This window comes from Mus caroli, unplaced genomic scaffold (assembly GCF_978045245.1).
Source record: "Mus caroli unplaced genomic scaffold, Mus_caroli_1 scaffold_13, whole genome shotgun sequence".
Classification (NCBI taxonomy): domain Eukaryota; kingdom Metazoa; phylum Chordata; class Mammalia; order Rodentia; family Muridae; genus Mus; species Mus caroli.
In genome coordinates this window covers 68,699,600-68,719,743 of record NW_028227268.1, presented here as the reverse complement: position 1 = coordinate 68,719,743, position 20,144 = coordinate 68,699,600, and the positions used below count along the sequence as shown (strand labels likewise).

At 44.2% G+C, this 20,144-nt stretch overlaps 1 protein-coding gene across 3 annotated transcripts in view; it reads left to right on the top strand.

The window, feature by feature from the left end:
* Nucleotides 1–16,478, top strand: part of Acsl6 (acyl-CoA synthetase long chain family member 6) — a 57,077-nt gene extending 40,599 nt beyond the window's left edge. For all 3 annotated transcript variants that reach the window (XM_021175981.3, XM_021175982.3, XM_029483860.2), the window contains exons 17-21: nt 536–652; nt 5,439–5,582; nt 6,922–7,023; nt 7,928–7,999; nt 16,002–16,478. In XM_021175981.3, coding sequence (XP_021031640.1) covers nt 536–652; nt 5,439–5,582; nt 6,922–7,023; nt 7,928–7,999; nt 16,002–16,139 — 573 coding nt within the window. In that variant the 3' untranslated portion in view covers nt 16,140–16,478. The remainder of the gene's footprint in view (nt 1–535; nt 653–5,438; nt 5,583–6,921; nt 7,024–7,927; nt 8,000–16,001) is intronic.
* Nucleotides 16,479–20,144: the final 3,666 nt, after the last annotated feature.

Sequence of the window (20,144 nt, the reverse complement as noted above, 5' to 3'; positions counted from 1 at the left end):
TGCATGCAAAGTCATTAATTTCTGGACTTTAAAGGAAGTACTCCCTCCCCCACACGTGCGCCCCGTTGTGGTATGGGTTGCTACAATATAGCTTGTCTCATCAGAAACACGGCCATACATCAAATAGGCCAAATGAAGTGGGCCAAGCTGAGCTGTTCTTGCTCAGCCCTAGGGAGTGGATGGAGTGGATGGAGAGTCAGGCTTCCTGCCAGCCAGCAGGGGGCCTGAGCATCACTGGTAGGATCAGCCAGTCATCAAGTATCTGTCGTGAATGTCCCAAAACAGCATGAGCCCAAGGTCAGGGACTCCTGAGGGAGAAGTGGCAAATGAAGAAAGGACAACTAACACAGGGAAGACACTACTTCAGGGAAGGCAAGGGACAGCAGAGGGGCAGTTCACACCCTCTGGTCCACAGCAGTCTTCCAGTAGATGGAGAGCACACTCTTTCTCGTGTCCGCTGACGGTCTGTCACTGTTGGATCTCCTGTATCATGAGTGAGCAAAGCTATGCCATTTGCCCCCCACCCCCCCCACAGATATGTGTGAAAGGACCAAATGTGTTCAAAGGCTACTTAAAAGACGAGGACAGGACAAAGGAGGCCCTGGACAGCGACGGCTGGCTTCACACTGGAGACATTGGGAAATGGCTGCCGGTATGTAGGTTTGGAGTCTGGTGCTCCACACTCATGTCAGTAATGGTTGGGCATGCAGACCAGTTCACCGAGGGGCACCTGTCCATATGTGCCCCAACTTTGTCCCAAGCTTCCTGCTCCCATTGCCCCAATGACAGTGACAGTGGCCCGTGTGGAAGGCAGAACTTGAGCCTTAAAACAACTCCCGGTCTCTCATGGAATCCAGGAAGGGTTTACTTGTGTGTGGAGGCTGCTAGCTAATTAGAAGGAGGTACATTTTTGAGCAGATTTGAGAAAGTCAACGTGGAGTTTGGGTTTTATTTCTCTGAAGAGACACTATGACCACAGAAAGTCTTATAAAGGAAAACATTTAATTGAGGAGCCTCTTACAGTTCAGAGGTTTACTCCCATCATGATGGGAAACGTGGCAGCATGCAAGCAGATATGATGCTTAGAGTTCTATACCCAGATGGGGAGACAGCAAGAAGAAAGACAGCTAGTGGGCCTGGCTTGGGCTTCTGGAACCCCAAAGTGCACCCGCAGTGACACACTTCTTCCAACAAGGTCATACCTACTCCAACAAGGCCCTCCCTCCCAATAGTGCCACTCCCCTGAGCCTATGAGGGTCATTTTCATCATTCGAGCCACCACAGCAAGGGACATTGGCCCCCAGCTAAGAGATTGGCATGGAAAAGGGAAACACTTGGTGTTGATGGATAAGGGGTACTTCAGTTCCTTTGACACTTCTGGAAGTTGTTTTTATCACTTTGAGCAAAGCTATATGTAGGGCTAGTGGGGTCCCGCATCTACTCCACCACAGGGCTCGGGCCACTCAGGGAGACAGGAGACAGGAAGTTTTGACCGCGCTTACCCTTGAGCTGTGGGGAGCCTTGGGACACTGCTTCAGGAGTAGGGGAGCGCAGTCTGAGGAGATGGTTCAGGGGTCTCTGGGCCTGCAGGGAGGCCTGGGGCATCTGATTCTCAGGCTCTTGGGCACCCAGGTGCCACTGGATGCTGCAGAAGAGCTGAGAATGGAGTGGGGGCCCTCAGGCTGGATCTAGCCTAGGGCTGAGAGAGAAAAGAGGGGATGGCAGCTCTTTAAGTGGAAGCTTTCTCCATTGCTCCCCATGGCAGATCCAGATGAAAAGAGGCAGTCTGTGGTTTTAAGAGCTTTATTGTCATGGCAGAAAGTGGATGAGTAAAACTGTACCCCACTTCTCAGGGCGGGCCTGAGGTTAAATACCTTTGGTAGGGAGGAGTGTCTGGGAAGGAGAGTTTATTGGCTATGTCCTCCAGGCCTTTAGGTACCTCAGTAAAATGGAGATCTGTCTTGAGCCTATGCGACCATAGGTCACATCCCCTATATGTGGAGGGGCTTGGGACACTGTCCTTACGTGACTGATGGCCACAAATCTATGGAGGTTTGCAGCCTCGTGCCAGGAGCCTGGTTCTCTGGGAGCAGGGCAAAACACCTTCTGTCCCTTTAGGGTCACCAGGGTTTCTAGCCTTAGCTCAACCAGGAACCAGGCTGCCTTTCAGGGTCCTACAGCTAGCTATTCTCCTCTCTTGGGCTACACCCTGGCCCATTTGTAGAATATGAAGCTAAATCTTCATGGCAGTCTTTGGCTATGGCTCCCAGCTTTTTAGCCCAAGCAAATATGCCTCATTCTCTCATTTTAAAAAGTTTGTCTCTCTCTCTGCCTTTCTTTGTTTCTTCCTTCCTTCCTTCCTTCCTTCCTTCCTTCCTTCCTTCCTTCCTTCCTTTCTTTCTTTCTTTCTTTCTTTCTCTCTCTCTCTCTCTCTCTTTCTCTCTTTCTTTCTTTCTTTCTTCTTTCTTTTTTCCTTCTCCTGTGTACCTATGTGTGTTATTTATTTAATTATTTATTCATTTATTCTGTGTATCTGTGTGTGTGCCTGTGTCTGCACTCCTCATGGTGATCATGAGGTCAGAGGACAACTTGCATGCATCAATTCTCTCCTCCTACCATGACAGTCTTGGGGATCAAATTCAAGTCACAAGCCTTAACCAGTGCCTTCACTCACTAAACTCTTTCTTGTCCACATTTCCTTATTTTAAAAATGAGGATAATAATGTTATTTGCCTCTACAAAGCAATAGGATGCTGCCTTGGATGTTGCCACAAGGAACAACTGAGATCATGGCTACAAAGCACTTAGCACAGTGCCTGGCAGGCATTAGACACTGATGTAAATCCTGTGAAGTGGAAAACACTATTGCCAACACCCCAGCCCTTGCCTGGTGTCACTCAGCCAGAGGGCCTCTCTGTGTGTCTGAAAGGTCCTTACTGTTTGGTTGGAATCTGGGTGTTGAGTTTGTCAGGTGCATGAGAAATGTGAGCCCTCCCTGGCTCTGGGGCCAGATGAGCCAATTTGCCTGTGCTTGGGCCTGTGTGCTTACCTTTAAGAAATCTTCATATGTGTAGCAGAGAAGGACAAGTCCTGTGTATTCCCTGGGACAGGAACTCTGCTCAGGGAAGATGTGCATTTTTATGTGTTGATTTCTGGCGTGAGTAGGGTTGAGGGAAGAAGTAGAGAGCAGGCACTCACTGGGTCTCTCTCTTAGGCCAAGAGGGTAAGAGAGACTGGAAGAGACAGTCAGGCCAGGATCAGTAGACAGTCAGCTCCAATGGAAGGCCCACAGATGTGTAGGAGAAGGGCTGGAGAGGCCTGTGGGACATGGACACCCTTGGAGGGAAGGTTGTCCCATAAGCCAAGGACAATTGAGACTCGAGGCTCTGCAATCAATTTTATCATTTTTTGCTTTTATGTATTGGTAGTGGTGGTGGTGGTGGTGATGATGATGATGATGATGAAGAGGAGGAGGAGGAGGATAGGGCTCTTGAGAGGTCTTTCTGTTTAGCCCTGTGTATAGCCCTGGCTGAGCTCAAATGTGCTGCCATCCTCCTGACTCAACCTCCCAACTGTTGGGATTATAGACGTGTGCCATAACGCCTGGCTCCTATTTTTTTTTCATAAAGAAGCTACTATATGTGTCTTCATAAAGAAATACTATACATGTCTCAGAACAATAAACACTCAAATCTGAGGCACTGAGCCTGAATGAAGCCGCCACCATTTCAGGGCACGGCAGGAAGTGAGTGACTAGACTCCCGAGAAGCAGTTGGAGTGCTCAAACAGCAGCCAGCAGCCATGGAGTCAGAATTGAAAGTTATCATCATTCCTAAATAAGGGCTTAATCTTCATTAACATTTTCCTTCCATATGAAATGAGTGTTTATTCTTTCTGTGTCTCTCCCGTCAGGCTAATGGTGCATTCGTGGTTTCAGTTCATCGTGGCTCCAATGTGACTTTCTTGCATACTGTTCGCCTAACCATGTGTTTGTGCCTTTTTGTTTTTATCCACAAACAAGATCAGTCTGTAATTTTTACTCTAAGATGACTCTGGTCTTGGCATCAGCTTATTTGAATGAGCAGATGGGCAATGTCCTATTTTTTGTCCCATTTTCTAGAAGACCATGTGCAAGGCTTCAATGATTATGTTTAAGGAAGATTTGTGCTTTAAATTTTTATTATTTCATAGTAATAGATAAAAAAGAAGCCCTCTAATCCAGAAAGCCCTGGGTCTCAACCCTGCATCCTCTGTTTTCTAGTCCTGTGGCTGCTGAAGGAGTTAACTAATTCCTGACTAATGAGAATCAGTTAAGGGACCCTCATTTGCTTTCTAGAGGAGCAGAGGTGACAACAGCCAGCTGTGGCTATGAAGACCAAAGAAGCTAGTGTAGGGGAAGCATCGGGGATCCAGCCCTAGTGCTGAGAGAAACAGACCTGCTTTCTTTTCCTTTCCTGGAGAGATTGGTCTGGCCCTGGAGGAACAAACAGTTGATGTGGGCATGGAGGGTCTGTCTGCTCAGAATGTAGGTTTCGCATGGGGGGAGGAAAAAGAGGTGAGGGTGAGAGAGTCTACAAGTGAGGATTGATGGGCCTGAAAAAAGAGAGAGAGAGAGAGAGAGAGAGAGAGAGAGAGAGAGGAAGCCATATCCTGGGTGGACAGATTTTCACAGCCTGATAGGAGTCACTGACCACGATGAAGTCTGGGTGCCCATGAAGAGATCTAGCCAGCAACGTAAGCACACACAAATGTCTATCCCTGGTATACTGTTCCCAGAGATAATGAAAGTACTACATTCATGGCTTATGTGTCACTTCATCACCCCAGAAACTCAAAAAGGTCCCAGGGTCAGTGAGGTGAATAAAGTCCTGGAGGCCACTGGCACCGGCACCCATTCCCTGCCCTCCCTGCCAGTGGGTGCTGGGGAGATGATCTAATGGCTAGGTGGAAGCACCAGCTCTCTGAGGACCCTGCTTTCAACCAGGAGACAGCAAGGGCACTCTGGGTCTGAGGCCGTAGCTGCTCAAAGGACTCTAGTGAGGTCAAAGAGAGTAGATCTGGAGATGTTGGTGAGGAAAAGATACAGCTGGAGCATGGGCCTGGGCAAGAGGAGCCTTGGTGGGATGGACATGGATCTGAGCAGAGGCACTGAGTGCCTGCTGGGGGTGGGGGACGGGGGGCGGGGTGAGGGTGAGGGTGGCTGGGGAAGTAGGAAGGCCTGGTAAGGCCCATACAGAAGAAGGGATGGTGGAGAACTGGCATGTCACTTACCTGTGGTGGGCGATGGCTCCATCAAGCCCCATGCAACATCTCTATAGACAAAGAGCAGAACATCTCTGGGGTGCTGGGGTGTGCAGGGTTAGTCTGCACAGAGGAGGGGCGGCTCCAGCTTGGAAGTGGGAGCGCTGTCTTAGGAAGCTGTCTGTTCCACTCCACAGGAGGGAACGCTCAAAATCATTGATCGGAAAAAGCACATATTTAAACTTGCTCAGGGGGAATATGTTGCGCCAGAGAAGATCGAGAACATCTACATCCGGAGTGAGCCTGTGGCACAAATCTACGTCCACGGGGACAGCTTAAAGGTGAGCACCGCTGCTCCAGTGCTCCTGCGCATACCGGCCCTCCAGAACCTCCAGATTGCGTTTTGATTTCTAGTCAACCACCAGGACTCACCCATACATTTCTAGTCAAGAGGAAAAAATCCTTTCTAAGTGAGAAATTATGGGGCTTGGAAATCTAACTCACCGAGCAGAGCATTTGCCTGGCAAACAGGAAGTCCTGGGTGCCCAGCACACATAAAACCAGGCAGGGTGATGCATGCAGAGGCAAAAGGATCCTGAGTTTGAGGGCAGCCGTGGCCTCAAAGCAAAAGCACAGAAGAAATCTTAATTACTTAGGATTTGGTTCATTGCAGTTAGGACAAGCGAGTTCCTTGAAGACATAGAAATAGTCATTTCCACTAACTTTTAGTTGTATGCCACTAACTTCCAAGGAGGGGTTTCTTGGAAAAAAGATATTAAGTAAAAATTCAGTATTTTTGCTTTCCTGATTGTGTGTGTGTGTGTGTGTGTGTGTGTGTGTTACTGTGGGTTGAACTCAGAGCCTTACTGCTTGCTATGCATGCACTCTCCCACTGAGACCACTGAGATACCCCACCCTCTAAGCACTGTTGTTTCGATTTTAATATGCAAATCAGTTAAATTAATATAGTAATGCAAGGAATGTTACTGATGATAATATTGCTTATCAGTATTAAAACATTTGCTGTCAATATCATTTAGGTCACTGTCAGAAAAAACAAAAAGATATCCTATGGTATCAGAACTACTGACTCTATTCTATCCTGTGCATTTGTTTATATAATTAAACTTTAAATCACTTTTAAAGAAAATAACCCAAAAGTTTAAAACAGTTCTTCATGAATAAATTGGAAGTAGTTTGGAAGTTCTGGGAAATGTTTGGGCTCACAGAACCGGGATCAACCAGTTAGATTAGTTAGATTAGATTAGCACCCAGTTAGTTAGATTAGCACCCTCCAAGATGTGCAGATCTGAGGTTGACATGAAAATCTGGGGGTATAGCAGAAGTGTGTGTGTGTGTGTGTGTGTGTGTGTGTGTGTGTGTGTGTAGGAGTGTATTTAATTTTTGGGTTTTGGAACTGGAGCTCGAACTCAGTGCCTCAGGCAAGCTAATCAAATACTTAACCACCGATCAGGCCCGTGTCAGACATGATCAGTCAGGAGCATGTAGCACATTAATGGGAGTGTTTTGTAACCTCTGAACAAATGTTTCATAACTGTAGACTTATTTTTAGGAAAGGGTGGAGTCTGAGAATGCCGAGAGATTATTTTTACTGCTGGACCACAAATGAGAGCTCTAAAAGCCTTTATCATGACTGTGCTTTTCTGGTGGGCTTTGTAGGCCTTTTTGGTTGGCATTGTCGTGCCTGACCCTGAAGTCATGCCTTCCTGGGCTCAGAAGAAAGGAATCGAAGGGACCTATCAGGAACTCTGCACGAAAAAGGTCTGTACCCCAAGGTGCCTCCCGACAGGCTGCTGAGCATTTTATATGTCACATAACAAGAGGACAGAAAAGCTGATGACCATGAAATCTAAATGCATAAGATGTGTCTGGTATTACTTTACACATTGTAGGAACCCCAAAGCAGAGATTTGCCCTTTTGTGGTTATTGAAGACCTCCCTGCTTTCTTTTTTTTAAAAACAAACAAACAAACAAACAAACAAACAAAAACCAGAGTAAACCATTGGGTTCTTGGGACCAGGAGCCATCATCACACAAAGTTTATCTAACCCCACTGCCCCATAACTTGAAAGGGAGCTGTCTAAGAGGAGGTGATTTGTCCCAGACCACACAGCTGGTTCACGGCAGAGTCAGATGTGAACACAGGCTCTCTGCCCCACTGGCCGTGCCCTTGCCAAGGAAAGGTGGATCTCATGTGTACTAGGTTAATAGGTATAGATAAGACGGAAACAGTACACAGCTCTTTCCGCTTAAAGCACCCACGGCTCCATCATGGAATTGTCTTGACATCGAGGGAGGGTTGCTCTTCTGTGTTTCAACAGCAGATGCAGGCTGGCATCTCTGGTTCTACTCTCCCCGCCCTGAGGCCCAAGCTTGCATAAGGGTGGCAGCACTTCCACGCTGCCCAACAGACCACTTTAAACAAAGCATGCCCTAACCCACCCACAGTGACCTCTTGGGCCATTTGCCTCCCTTTCTCTCCCGGAGAGAGGTATAGATTGGCATGGCACCAGGTTACCCTCGATAGGGAAGAGACCGAGAGAGAGCATGTGTCTCTCTCACTGGTTGACCTTAATTCAAAACTTTGTTCCCTCTATCTGCACCGCCCCCACCCCATCCCTGTTTTGAAATGTGTTATTGTTTCACTTACATGGTTCAATTCAGGAATTGAAGAAAGCCATTCTGGATGACATGGTGATGTTGGGGAAAGAAAGTGGACTGCATTCTTTTGAACAGGTAACTGACCTTTCTTCCCCACCCCCTCCCCACATTACAAAGAAGCATGGTGACCCTAACCTGGCCTCTTTCCCTGCCTGGTATGTGGCCAACCAGAAGGCTACACACACAAAGACCCCCTGAAGGGCTGTTGTGAGCCAACTGACACCTCCCGCTCCTGAGCTAAATGAGGTCGCTGGACAAGTAAGGCTGTTGCTTGTTGCCCTTACAACCGCAGGCGATCATAAGGCTGAAATAGAAGCCTCGCTGTCCCCGGGAGATCACGTGGGTCCGGTCAGGCTCCCAAGCACCCTACCTTATTTTTACTTTTATGGGCACTGCTGTCTTAGCAGCTGCAGGCAAGCTTACTTGCTAAGAGGACACTATCAGCCCAGTGGCCTTTCTGCAAAGGAGAAAGAAACAAAGCCCCTGCAAACAAAGGACACTCAGTTCCTCTGAGACTTTCTGTAGCTGGGCTCAGGACTGAGCATGCTCAGTCCACCTCCCTGCTAGCATCTGTACTCTTAAGTAAAAGCCAAAGAGAAGAAGGTTCCAAGCAGAAAATAGTAACACGCTAATAAAAAATTTATCCTTTGGATTTTGAGATAATTGTCTTTTTATAAAATCAGCATCCATAATTGTTCTCTGGGGACAGCAACATAGGTCAGCAAGTAATGGTGCTTTGCTGTCACACCAGATGACCTGAGTTCAGTTCCTGTGCCTCATATAATGGGAGAAGAGGACCAACTCCTGAAAGTTGACCTCTGAACTCCACACATGTATGTGTGTATTTGTACATGCATGTGTGTTCTGCACGAATGCTTGTTTACACACACACACACAGAGAGAAAGAAAAAAAGAGGGGGTTAAACAAAATGTTTTTTCAATAACTGCTTCTTCAAAGGGTTTGGTGACACATGTCTTTAATCCCAGCATGTGGGAGGCGACTCTTTGAATTCAAAGCAATCCTGATCTACATAGTTCTAGAACAGCAAGGGCTCTGTAGAGAGACCCTGTCTCAAAAACAAACAAACAAACAAACAAGCAAACATGTTTTCTATCAAAATCGCCCAAAAAATATAGTATGAGGGCTCTGCAAGGCTTATAAGAAGTTTTAAATTTTAAATGCAGTTTTGATGATAGCCTACAACTAATTTTAAAGTTGGTTTTAAGTGTAAAATTCTTATGTTTAATCTGAATCAAAATATGTTTATGTACTAAGGTTTCCTTTTTTATTGTTGTGTTGCTTGGCTTTGGACAGGGTCTCATGCTATAGTGGTTTCAGGTCAGAACAGGCTGGCCTGCTACTTATTATGTAGCCCAGGCTGGTCTTGAACTTATTGCAATTCTCCTGTCACAGCCTCCCAAATGTTAGGATTACAGGTGTGAGCTAACTACCATATCCAGCTAAGGTTTTAAGTATTTAAGATTGTTTTTCTCTTGGAACAGATGTTTAAATCTAACCAATTTGAGAAACCAACTTTTGCTTGTCAGTTAAGTGTTTCAGGCTGGCTAAAGCTCGACTCCAAAGCATGGTGGCTAATTGGTACTTTTCAGAGTAGAAGGTCCATTTTTGCAGCTATGGTTATTTCAATTTCCAAATGTGGTAGAACGTATTGTGTGGTCTGTCCTTAATGGGGATCTGTGTGGGTGGATCACATGTGGTCGTGTGGTTCAGGGGCTACCCCTGAGTGGTTCCAGACCCTGTATCCTGGGGCAATTTGAAGGACCAGCTGGGGCTGCACCTGGTGACATCCTTGTGAATTCCCAAGCTCTGTACGCCATCTGTTGGTGCTGAGATGTATAACCTACACGGGACACAGATAAAAACTAAAATAAAATTGGGGGCGGGGAGGAAGGAGGGAGGGAGGAAGAGAGGGGAGAGAATGTGTGTGTGTGTGTGTGTGTGTGTGTGTGTGTGTGTGTGTGTGTGTGTGTGTGAGACATTTATTTCCTTAAGATTATTTTAGGAACCTTAAAATCTCAGTGTTCTCCATTGCCTTTGGTTAGAACACTAATGAGGAGAGTCCTTGAGTTTCCATGTGCCTGTGTAGTTTCTGCTCTAATAATCTGCCCTCACCATGGTAACCTCAGATGCAGGAAAGTCATGTGGCATCCCAGAGGTCTTCGGTGTCATTGCCAAAGTTGTCACCTCTTGGTCTTCTCTGTCATTCTGTCCTCACTGCTTTATGCCATTCCACCCCCCACCCCCACCCAACACACACACACACACACACACACGGAGCCTCTGCTGACAAATGGCAGGACTCCTGTCCAGAGGATGGTGCACTCCGGACACAGGCTGTCCCTCACAGAGGTTGCCCCAATTGATCCACAGTCCATATTTGTCTTGGTCTTTTCCCTTTTCAAAATTAAGTGGCCAGAGGCTAGGGGAGTGGTTTAACTGGCAAGCCATTGCCGAGAATGTAGCCCTGGATTTGACACCCAGCACCACGTCCACTAGGCATGGAGGCAGTGTATATAACCCCAGCACGAGGAAAGTAGATGTAGAGAGATCAGAAATTCAAAGCTGTCCCAACTACAAAGCAAGCTCCAGATCAACTGAGGCTCTAAGACCTTATCTCAAGCGAACAAACAAGCAAACAAACCCCAAAACCATCAACCAATGATAGTGGCCTGCACTTGCCATCCCCGCTCTGGGGAGGCTAAGACAGGAGGAGGAGCAGAGACTCAGGGCCAACCCTGGGCTATGTAGTGAGATTTTGTCTCAAGGGAGAGGGGGAAGCTATTAAGGATAAGCTCTATTTTTACAGGTGGCTCGCCTGCATGTATTTAAGTGCACTACATGAATGTTTGGTGCCCTCAGAGGCCAGAAGATGACCCCACATCCCCAGGATGGTTGTGAGGTGCTGGGAACCAAGCCACTGTCCTCTGCAAGAGCAGTAAGTGCTCTTACCTGCTGAGCCACCTGTCCAACCTTGAAGGATTAGCTCTAAACACATGAAGAATGACCATCCAGAGTTTACGTTATCCTGTATAAACTTTAGGGGTTCAGGGTTACTGAGCTGGGTTGCTTGTCCTAAACTTTGAGTTAGAAAAAAATGGATTTACTGTGGCATAAATTCCAGAAACACGCAATTCTAAGAAATAGGTCAGCCATTAGGAATTGACAGAGATCTTTAAGAGATGCGTATCTAAATGAGTAGATTAATAAATAAATAGGATAGACTTAAACTGTCCCAGTAACAAGTCGATGACTAGCATATACTTGAGCACATTTAATTGTGAATTAATAATGTTCTTGATATTTGCATGCCTCACTAATTTGCATAGACAATACAGAATGAAATTTGACATGTAGATTTTTTCAGCTTCTAACCAGTAACCTTCTCCTTAGTCATACTGTGTTGCTTCTCATTGAAATGGATACTTGTGGAATCAGTTTAGAGATGATTTTATCATTTCCCTAATTCAAGGATATGCTTATCTTTCTTTCCATCTTCCATCTTAAATGATTTATTTATTTATTTATTTTGTTTATTATCCACAAGCAAACTCGAGTTAATACCTTTGAAAATCTTCAGAATATAAAAGTATGTTTTTGTTGTTGCTTTTTACGTTTCTGAGTTTTTACATTTCTTTATTTTATGGGTATGGGTGTTTTGCCTGAATATGTCCATGTACCACGTATGTGCAGTTCCCTTGGAGGTCAGCAGAGGGCGTCAGATCCTCTGGATATGAAGTTGCAGATGGTTATGAGCTCCCAAGTGGATACTGGTCATGGAACCCGGGTTCTCTGGAAAAGGAGCCAATGCTCTTAACCAAGAAACTATCTCTCCAGCCCCTGGAAAGTTCATGGTCTTGTGAAATAACATAATTGGAGACTTTGGAGGTCTTACTTTCCAATGCAATGTTTAAATGCTATCTTTTTTTAAATGAAAGTTCTATAAATCTCATTTCAAGGACAAGTTTCAATATAGAAGCCTAAGCTAATATCAGACATTCTCTTTCTATTTCTTCTATAAAATTTATTAAAAGTTGGAAAGAACCAGGCATGGTAGTACACTCAGGAGACAGAGGCAGGTAGATTCCCTGTGAGTCTACATAGTGAGTTGCAGGTCAACCAGAGATGCACAATGAGAGATACCTGTCTCAAAAAATACATATATTCATCCATATGTATGTACATAGATACATACATTCATACCTACATGCATACATACGTACATACATACAAATGGGCTTGGAAAGGTGGCTTAGTGGTTAAGAAAAGTTGTTATTCTTCCAGAGAACCTGGTTTTGATTCCCAGCACCTGCATGGAGGCTCACAACTGTCTGTAACTCCAGTTTCAAAAAATATGATGCCCTCTTCTGGTCTCCACAGGCACTGCATGCACATATCACACAGACATACAGGCAAGCAAAACACCCCATGCACATAAAATAGATAGATAAATAGATAGATGAATGGATGGACAGACAAATGGACGGATGGATAAATTTGGAAAGCCAGTTTCATGGACATAAATGAACAATAAGATTCCTCTTTTTTAATACACTGAAAATTAGACAATTTTTTTGTCTTAAGGTTTTTGTGGGGGTTTTTTGTGTATGTAAAAAAAAAAAATCAGTGGATATAATGGAGTTTTTGAGCAAAGAATTCTTTGTCACCTCTAAATAGCCCCCTGCTAGGATGCTGCACTGTTAATAACAGAGACATCTTCCTAGCCCCTTGATCCATCTTAAGAGTCATCTTTCCAAAGAGCCATTCAGGCTTAATTTTCCATGTCAAGTGTCATGTCCAAACTTGCTAGCAATGTATACTGCTCTTTCCAATATGGCCATTCTTTCCAGACCCATCCTCTTCTATGTCACGTGTATCACATCTGTAACAGGCTGCAGAGATTTGAACACCACTGCCTCTGCCTGAGCACACGCTTCCAATAGGGCCACTCCACCCTGTCCCTGGCTGTCTACAGCTGGCTAACTTACGCCTACGCTTCACAGTTCAGCTCACGTACACCTATTTAAAGAACCTTGTCTCTCACAGGATCATGGTTTGAGCACTCATTTTCCAACCTGTAGCACTATCTTGAAAAAGTCACCGATCTTTTAAGAAGTGAGACCTGACTGAAGGAAGTAGGTCCCTAAAGTCTTTGAGCAAACACCTCTTGTTCTAGTCTCTCTGCTTTCCATCCACCACCATGTGAACAAGTTGCAGCCTCCCTCCCTCCCATTGCCACTGATGGAGCCATTGTGTCAGCCTTTCTGCCATGAGGAACTCAATCCCTCTGAAACCATGACCCAGGAGATATTGGTCTCCCTTTAAATTGATTCTGTCAGGTATTTTGGTCACAGCAATGAAGAGAAACATAATAAGGAAACACAGCGCAAACTCTGCTAAGCCTAGGGTCTGTGGTGTATCAGAAAGAAATGCCAACTCACACAGAAAAACCCCACTCCCAGTCTATTGGGTTTTCCTTCTTTGCATAAGTGGAAAGATGGATGATCCCAGGTAGGTACAGGTCCTCAAAGACACGGACTTTTCCTGTCTCTCCACTTCTCTCAACCCTTAGTGTGTTGGCTTTTCAACCCATGGTGGTGAGGTGGCTGCAGTAACTCTCAACACTGCTCACATTCAAGGAAGAAAGGGGAGAGGAAATAGAAGTAGCTGTGCTTGAACTTTTTTAATTAGGGAAGAATTTTTCTTCTCTACCAGTAACCAGATATGGATCTCATGGCTGGCCTCTAGCTGCAAAGCAGAGCTGAGAAATCAGAGAACAGGACAGTCATGGTATGAATTCTGGGCCCAACTAAGTCAGGTTCCTGTTAGCACGGGGGCAGCGGGGCACGGAGATCAGGGGAGCAGCTGTAGTCCTCCCCCGGCGCTCATCCCTGCACAGGTCTGCCAAATACTAGCATCTCTCATTGGATTGTAGGTTCCATGTGAGTAAGCGCTACTTGTTGTTCCTTGTATCCCTGATGTGAAACATCGTACCCAACACTCTGTAGGTGCTCAGGGAACGTTAATTACCCTAAACTATACCTGGCTCTCTGTGTATTTTAACACACACATTTTGATGTGATTTTTAAAATACGTGTTAGAACTCTTTAATAAGTGCATTACCTCTGCAGAAATCACTTGATTTGGCCCTAGTTAGGACACAACTTCTTAAAGATCACACCATTAACGTGTTCAGCCCTGACTCAGATGTAATGTTCTCAGACAACTGCCTGGAAGTCTTCCTTTTGGAACCGCACAGGACAGAAGTCCTATGAGACACTCCTAGACCATCCCTCCATCATTTCTTGTACACATCCCACCTCGAAAAAAGACTTTGTCTGAGGAGCCTGGGCTCTGCCACACAGAAGGCAGCAATGAGAATGCTAGATCAGCTTCCGCCATGCCCCTCTCTAAAGGACTCCACAAAAGCTCATGGCTCAGGCTAGGGATGTAGCTCAGTTGGTAGAGTACTTGCCTGGGATACACGGAACCCTGGGTTCTATCCTCCCTCCTCCTGCTGCACAAACCAGGTATGGTGATGTGTGCCTGTCATCCCAGCACGGAGGAGAGAGGAAGGGAGCTCCTACGTTTTAGGTCATGCACAGCTCTATGGTGAGTAAGGCCTGTCTGAGCTACATGAGATCAAAAAAAAATGTCTACAGTAGAATATTGATTTAATTCATTATGCTCCCCCCTCATTTCCCTTTGCATTCTTTGTAAAAATGACATCATCCCTGGGCAACCATCTAAAGCAGGCACTGGAGTCCTCACAGCAGCCTCCCTCCACATTACATCTGTCACTGTGCCTCCGATTCATTCTGACCTGCTCACCTATCTCTGTGCCTGCTTCCGCTCTATGAGTACTGGCTTGTCTCCGATGAACGGGACATATGCTTCTGTTCTTAACTCTCCCAAAGCCATCTTCCAGTTTCTCCCGAAGATTTCTTTCTATAGCACGTACGTGTCTGCTTTATTTAGAAATCTCCAGCCCTTTCCTCTCGCACTTGGAATAAAATTCCACCTTCTCCACACTGGCCTGTCTATGCCTTCAACCTCATCCCTACCACACTTGACTTCGGTATGTACCAATGAGAAGCCATTAGTTGTCCCTTTGTACATCCTGATTCTTCAATCCTGGTTTTGTTCTTGATGACTGTGCCTGTGTAACCCTTCCCCACTCACTTTCCCACCCCCCACTGCTGCTTGATTTTTTTTTTTTTTTTTTTTTTTTTTTTTGGTTTTTCGAGACAGGGTTTCTCTGTGTAGCCCTGGCTGTCCTGGAACTCACTCTGTAGACCAGGCTGGCCTCGAACTCAGAAATCCTCCTGCCTCTGCCTCCCGAGTGCTGGGATTAAAGGTGTGCGCCACCACGCCCAGCTCTTTGATTATTTATTTAAGATGGGGGTGTCCCAAACTGAACTTCAGCTTGGTAGATGGCCAAGGGTGACTTTGAACTTCTATCCTTCCTAACTCTACCTCCTGAGTGCTGGGTTTTGTGCCACCATATCCTGGTTTTATAGGATGTTAGGGGAGCAAACCCACGCATCCTACTCAGTAGTCAAGCACCAGCTAAGAGCTATACCTGGCCTCAACTCATTTTTTTGAACACTCACCTGATTGTGAAATCTTCGCTGACTTCCCTGACTGCACCTCACTACCTACCTCACTGACTACCCTACCTCAGGTCTGTGCTCCTCATTCCCTGCTCATCATGTTAAAAAGTGCCCAGCATCCTGCAGTCTGCTCTGTAAACACTAATATACACCACTTAGGGTGCTGGTATTTAGGACCCCTTGTATTCTTGGTGCCTAGCAGAACAAACAAACTGTTCATGTCTGTAAAGTTGTTGAATGAATGAATGAATGAATGAATGACAAAAGGAAAGGGTGGGTTCCAGCCATATCAAATAAGCTGAAATGTGTTTGTATATAATTTTGACTCAGCATGGTACTCTTAAGTCAAGATGCATATTCCTCTCTGCCTGCTTACTCTCACCCTGTATGCTATAAATGCTGTGTTTAACTCCCACTAAAGATATATTCTGCCTTTGGTTTTTAGGTTAAAGCCATTTACATCCATTGTGACATGTTCTCTGTTCAAAATGGCCTGCTGACACCAACACTAAAGGCTAAGAGACCGGAGCTGAGAGAGTACTTCAAAAAGCAAATAGAAGAGCTTTACTTAGTCTCCATGTGAAGCTCCAGGAGGGTCCTTCTCAGTCCGATGAACTTTGCAGCAATATTATAGTTATTCATGAGAGAAAGGAATCAGAATGCCACAGCTCAAAGTGAACAAGCACCTGATTTTTTGCAACTGAGCCTTTCCTGACCCAAGAAGTCTCTAACAATATTTTCTCTACCATCACCAAGTACACTTTATTTTTATTAAATGATATTGTAGCAAGCTGCTAAAAAAAATTATCGCAAACGGTAATGTAAAAACAAATCAAGACACTTTCTGAAGAACTGTGTACCACTAAAAGTAATATATTCGCAATGTTCACAGAATTCCATTAAACATAAAGAAAAAACATAACTGATATATTGTACTTAATTATTTGTGGAGTAATAACCAGGTACAGTGAAAGTCTAGGCAATGTGGACTACCTCATTAAATAACTGATTGTCAACAATCACAGTTAGATCAGACCTAAAACTTAAAGCAAGCTGTAGGAAGCCACGCCAAAACAAAACCCGATAGTTCCCATGTGAGCTGACTCCTCTGCTCTAATGCGAGCACCTTGGCCCGTACGAAAGCCTTCTCACTGATTCTAACTCTTATTCCTGAAAAGTGGAAATGCAGCTGTCCTTAAAGCAAATATCATATCTATCTTAACAACCCCATAGGTCTTTCAGTAATCTGCTCATTTATCGAGCTCACTGAAGTATTCAGAATCTATGCACAGAAGAATAGGTGGGGGGTGCGTTTATTTGCCTACTTCTTACCATAGGGAAGCTTAAAAGATGTTTGTTGACTGCGGCAAATGGACTCTTGGCAAACATTTAGGGGAAGCTACTCAGTGATGTCTCAGGGTGGGCAACAGCTCATGCACCCATGTTTCTGCTACAGTCCTTGCCTTTTCCATTCTCAGTATGTCTGTGCCAGGTCTGGGAGACGCAATATGGCCGAAATTGTGAACAACCTCGATTTCTTTTCAAATGATATCACAGCAAATGTGAGAGGAATAGCTGATAATTCCAAATAAAAGAACTTCTTCAAAATTCCCCTAGAAAACGATGGAAGTCCAACATAGAAGAATCCCTGCTAATGCCGTGATTCCATTCCTAGAACCTCCAGATGCTCCTAATCGACCATAAAACCTTAATCGTATCATATGTTTAGTTGCACCCTAAATCTGGGTGCCAAGCTTCTGATGTCCCCAAAAAGCCTCGACACCATGGGCAGTGCAGCTCAAGTCCGCACTATAAATTGTGCACCCAAGGAGGGCAAGGTCCTCAGGGAAGTGTTTCTCTTCTATGGGAACAGGACTCTGAAAGTACATAGAGAACTCATGCAGGTCGCACGATCTTCCCTAACGCATCTATGATCAGGGTGGCAGGACAAGGAACTCCCTAGCTCTGAGGGAAATCCAATTTATTTGCAAGTTCCCAGTCAGAGCCTGCATCATCACACAGGCCTGTTGGATGGTCCCAACATGTATGTGAGTGAATGTTCTCAGTCAGAACCTGAGTCATCCATCACGCAGGCCTGTGGGATGGTCTGCACATTGATCACATACCTGTTTCAGTCATGTTGCGTCATGACCTCAGCTTCAATTGATGTAGTTGTTCAGGTTTTTTTTTTTTTTTTTTTTACACATTCCTTGGGCATCATCTCTCTGAAGACTCACTGTTGCACCTATTAATCTGACATTGACTAAATGAGCAATTCTGTGCACATTAATTTCTTTCACAGTATGAAGGAGCAAGACCAGGACCTTGCACGTGCAAGGCAAGTAGTGCTCTGCTAAGCTCCACTCCCAGCCCTGTGTGTGTTAAATTTGAAATACTTGATGTGAAAAAATAATTGAAATACATTTCTGGCAAGACAAATAACACATTGAAAGCCACACCTGAAGAGCACTGGCTTTTTAAATGTTTAATGTATGTTCGATCAATTAAAATTGAACATCATTACCTGAATTAGATTATCTATATTATTTTAAGGGCAAGGAGTTTTGCATTCCAAATTTTAAAATCTGTTTTTCATTGTCCTTCTACTTGACTATAACCCCATAGTTGGTTTTGATTCCAACAGAGTTTTGAGCACTGCAGTTTTGGGCAAATGATTTTAAAAACTACCCTAATTCCATTTACGTGTCTCTGTAGTTAGGTGTGACCAACTATAAACAAGCTTTGCTTGTATGTTTCTATTGAACTTCAAGATCTGTGTGGAAACCATCACACTAATGGGAGGGTACAAATGTGCTCAGAAAGTAAACAGTGGCCCTTAAATGTATCCTGTGTCCTCTTCCTCCTCTGCAGAGCACTACCCACTACAAGAAAGAAATGAAAGGGCATGAATCCGTGGAAAAACCCCTCTTGCTTCAGACTTCCCAACTTTATCTCAGGGGATGAAAAATAAGTTTGTGTTTCTCGTTAATCAATATAGGAAAAAGCCTAGGTACTTAAGACTTGTCCTGATCCAGTGGCCACCATATACTGATAAAAGTCTAAAGACCATGGAGACTTGGTTCCTTAACCATAAATACGTTCTTAAATGTTTGGCATTTTTATCTATTTGTTACTCAAATGTGTTGCTAATTCTCCCATTTTTTTCTTTTGACAAATTAAGCCTGTTGGAGTAAGCTATAAAACAGACATATACATTTCCCCCACTTGTTACAAAAGATGTCTATACATAGTATTGAGACTTCCCCTCCAGATGACAGGTTTGGCCAGGTGTGGTATGGAGGCTTGTACTAGGTCCATGTGCTAGGATCTCAAACTCAGAGGTCCAAGGAGTAGCCATAACCTACCTTCCTCACAAGTCTAAGGGGAAAAAATTCTCTACTGGGAGTTTTATAGTCAGGTAATGTTTTAGCCATTTGAAGTCAGCACTTAAACTTAGATTGCATTGCCCTTGAAAGAACCAATGATTATTCATTTCTCTGCCATAATAAATGAATTGTTCTTTATTTTTCACATGCACAGGTCTGATGCAATTATTTAAGGTATAAAATACTAGAAAATGAATGTAAAGAATGGGAAATTATATTTTTTGCATGAAAATAGACTGCTTACAAATTTGCTTACTATCTCAGGACAAAAGAATGAACAGTTGTATGTAAAATTGATAAATAAGTTGTATTTTCTTTACAGTTTTTATTTTAAGAAAACCCTACAATGGGGGGGGGATGATAGTTTTAGGGTCTCTCTTAACTTTGCTACATAATCCTGCCTGTGAGTCTACAAATCCTCCCATGAGAATGAGACCAGCTCCATGTGAGGACCAGTCCCCGAACGAGACCCTCTTCACTGAGAACACATTAGTGGTTGTACTGCAGAGGTGATGAATACTCGTAAGAAAGCGTTTCTAAACCTAGTCCCAGACATCAAGGGTTTTCACGAGGTAACAATGCCACGGAAGCATTCATCTCTCCACTCATTTTACGTTTCTTTGTTAAATCATTGCAATGATTGCATGGGGAAGGGGAAATGGCTATTTTTTGAAGAATTGCTTATCCTACTTTCAATTTTTGAAAATCAAGGAATTAAAATATTACTTTTTAAATATGCATAGATGTATCTTAACTGTAATTATATTTTCATTTGCTTTGTTATAACAGCATGAACAGCAAACACAAAATGCACTTACAAAAACTTTTGTAAAAAATAAAGATTTTTTTTTTATTTCTCAAAATTGTTGCTAATTTCCTTATACTTCATATGCTTACATAATGTAATTCCCTCATGGGGATGTGTTTGATAATCACCAACCATGGTAAAGCATGAAGCTTTACCATCAGATATTCTATATCCCCTGTACGCTTTCCCAAACTTTCAGTAGTTAGACATGCTTAACTATGGGCAGCTTAAGTACACCCGGAGACTTCCCTCTATGGAAACCCTTGCTATTATCAAATATGTCCTTGATTTAAATAATTTTCAGTCCTCCAAAGAACAAGTGTTCAAATTTCCCATCATGACGATGGTCCTTACCATTTCCAAAATGTCATGTAATCAAGTAGAAAGTAGAAAG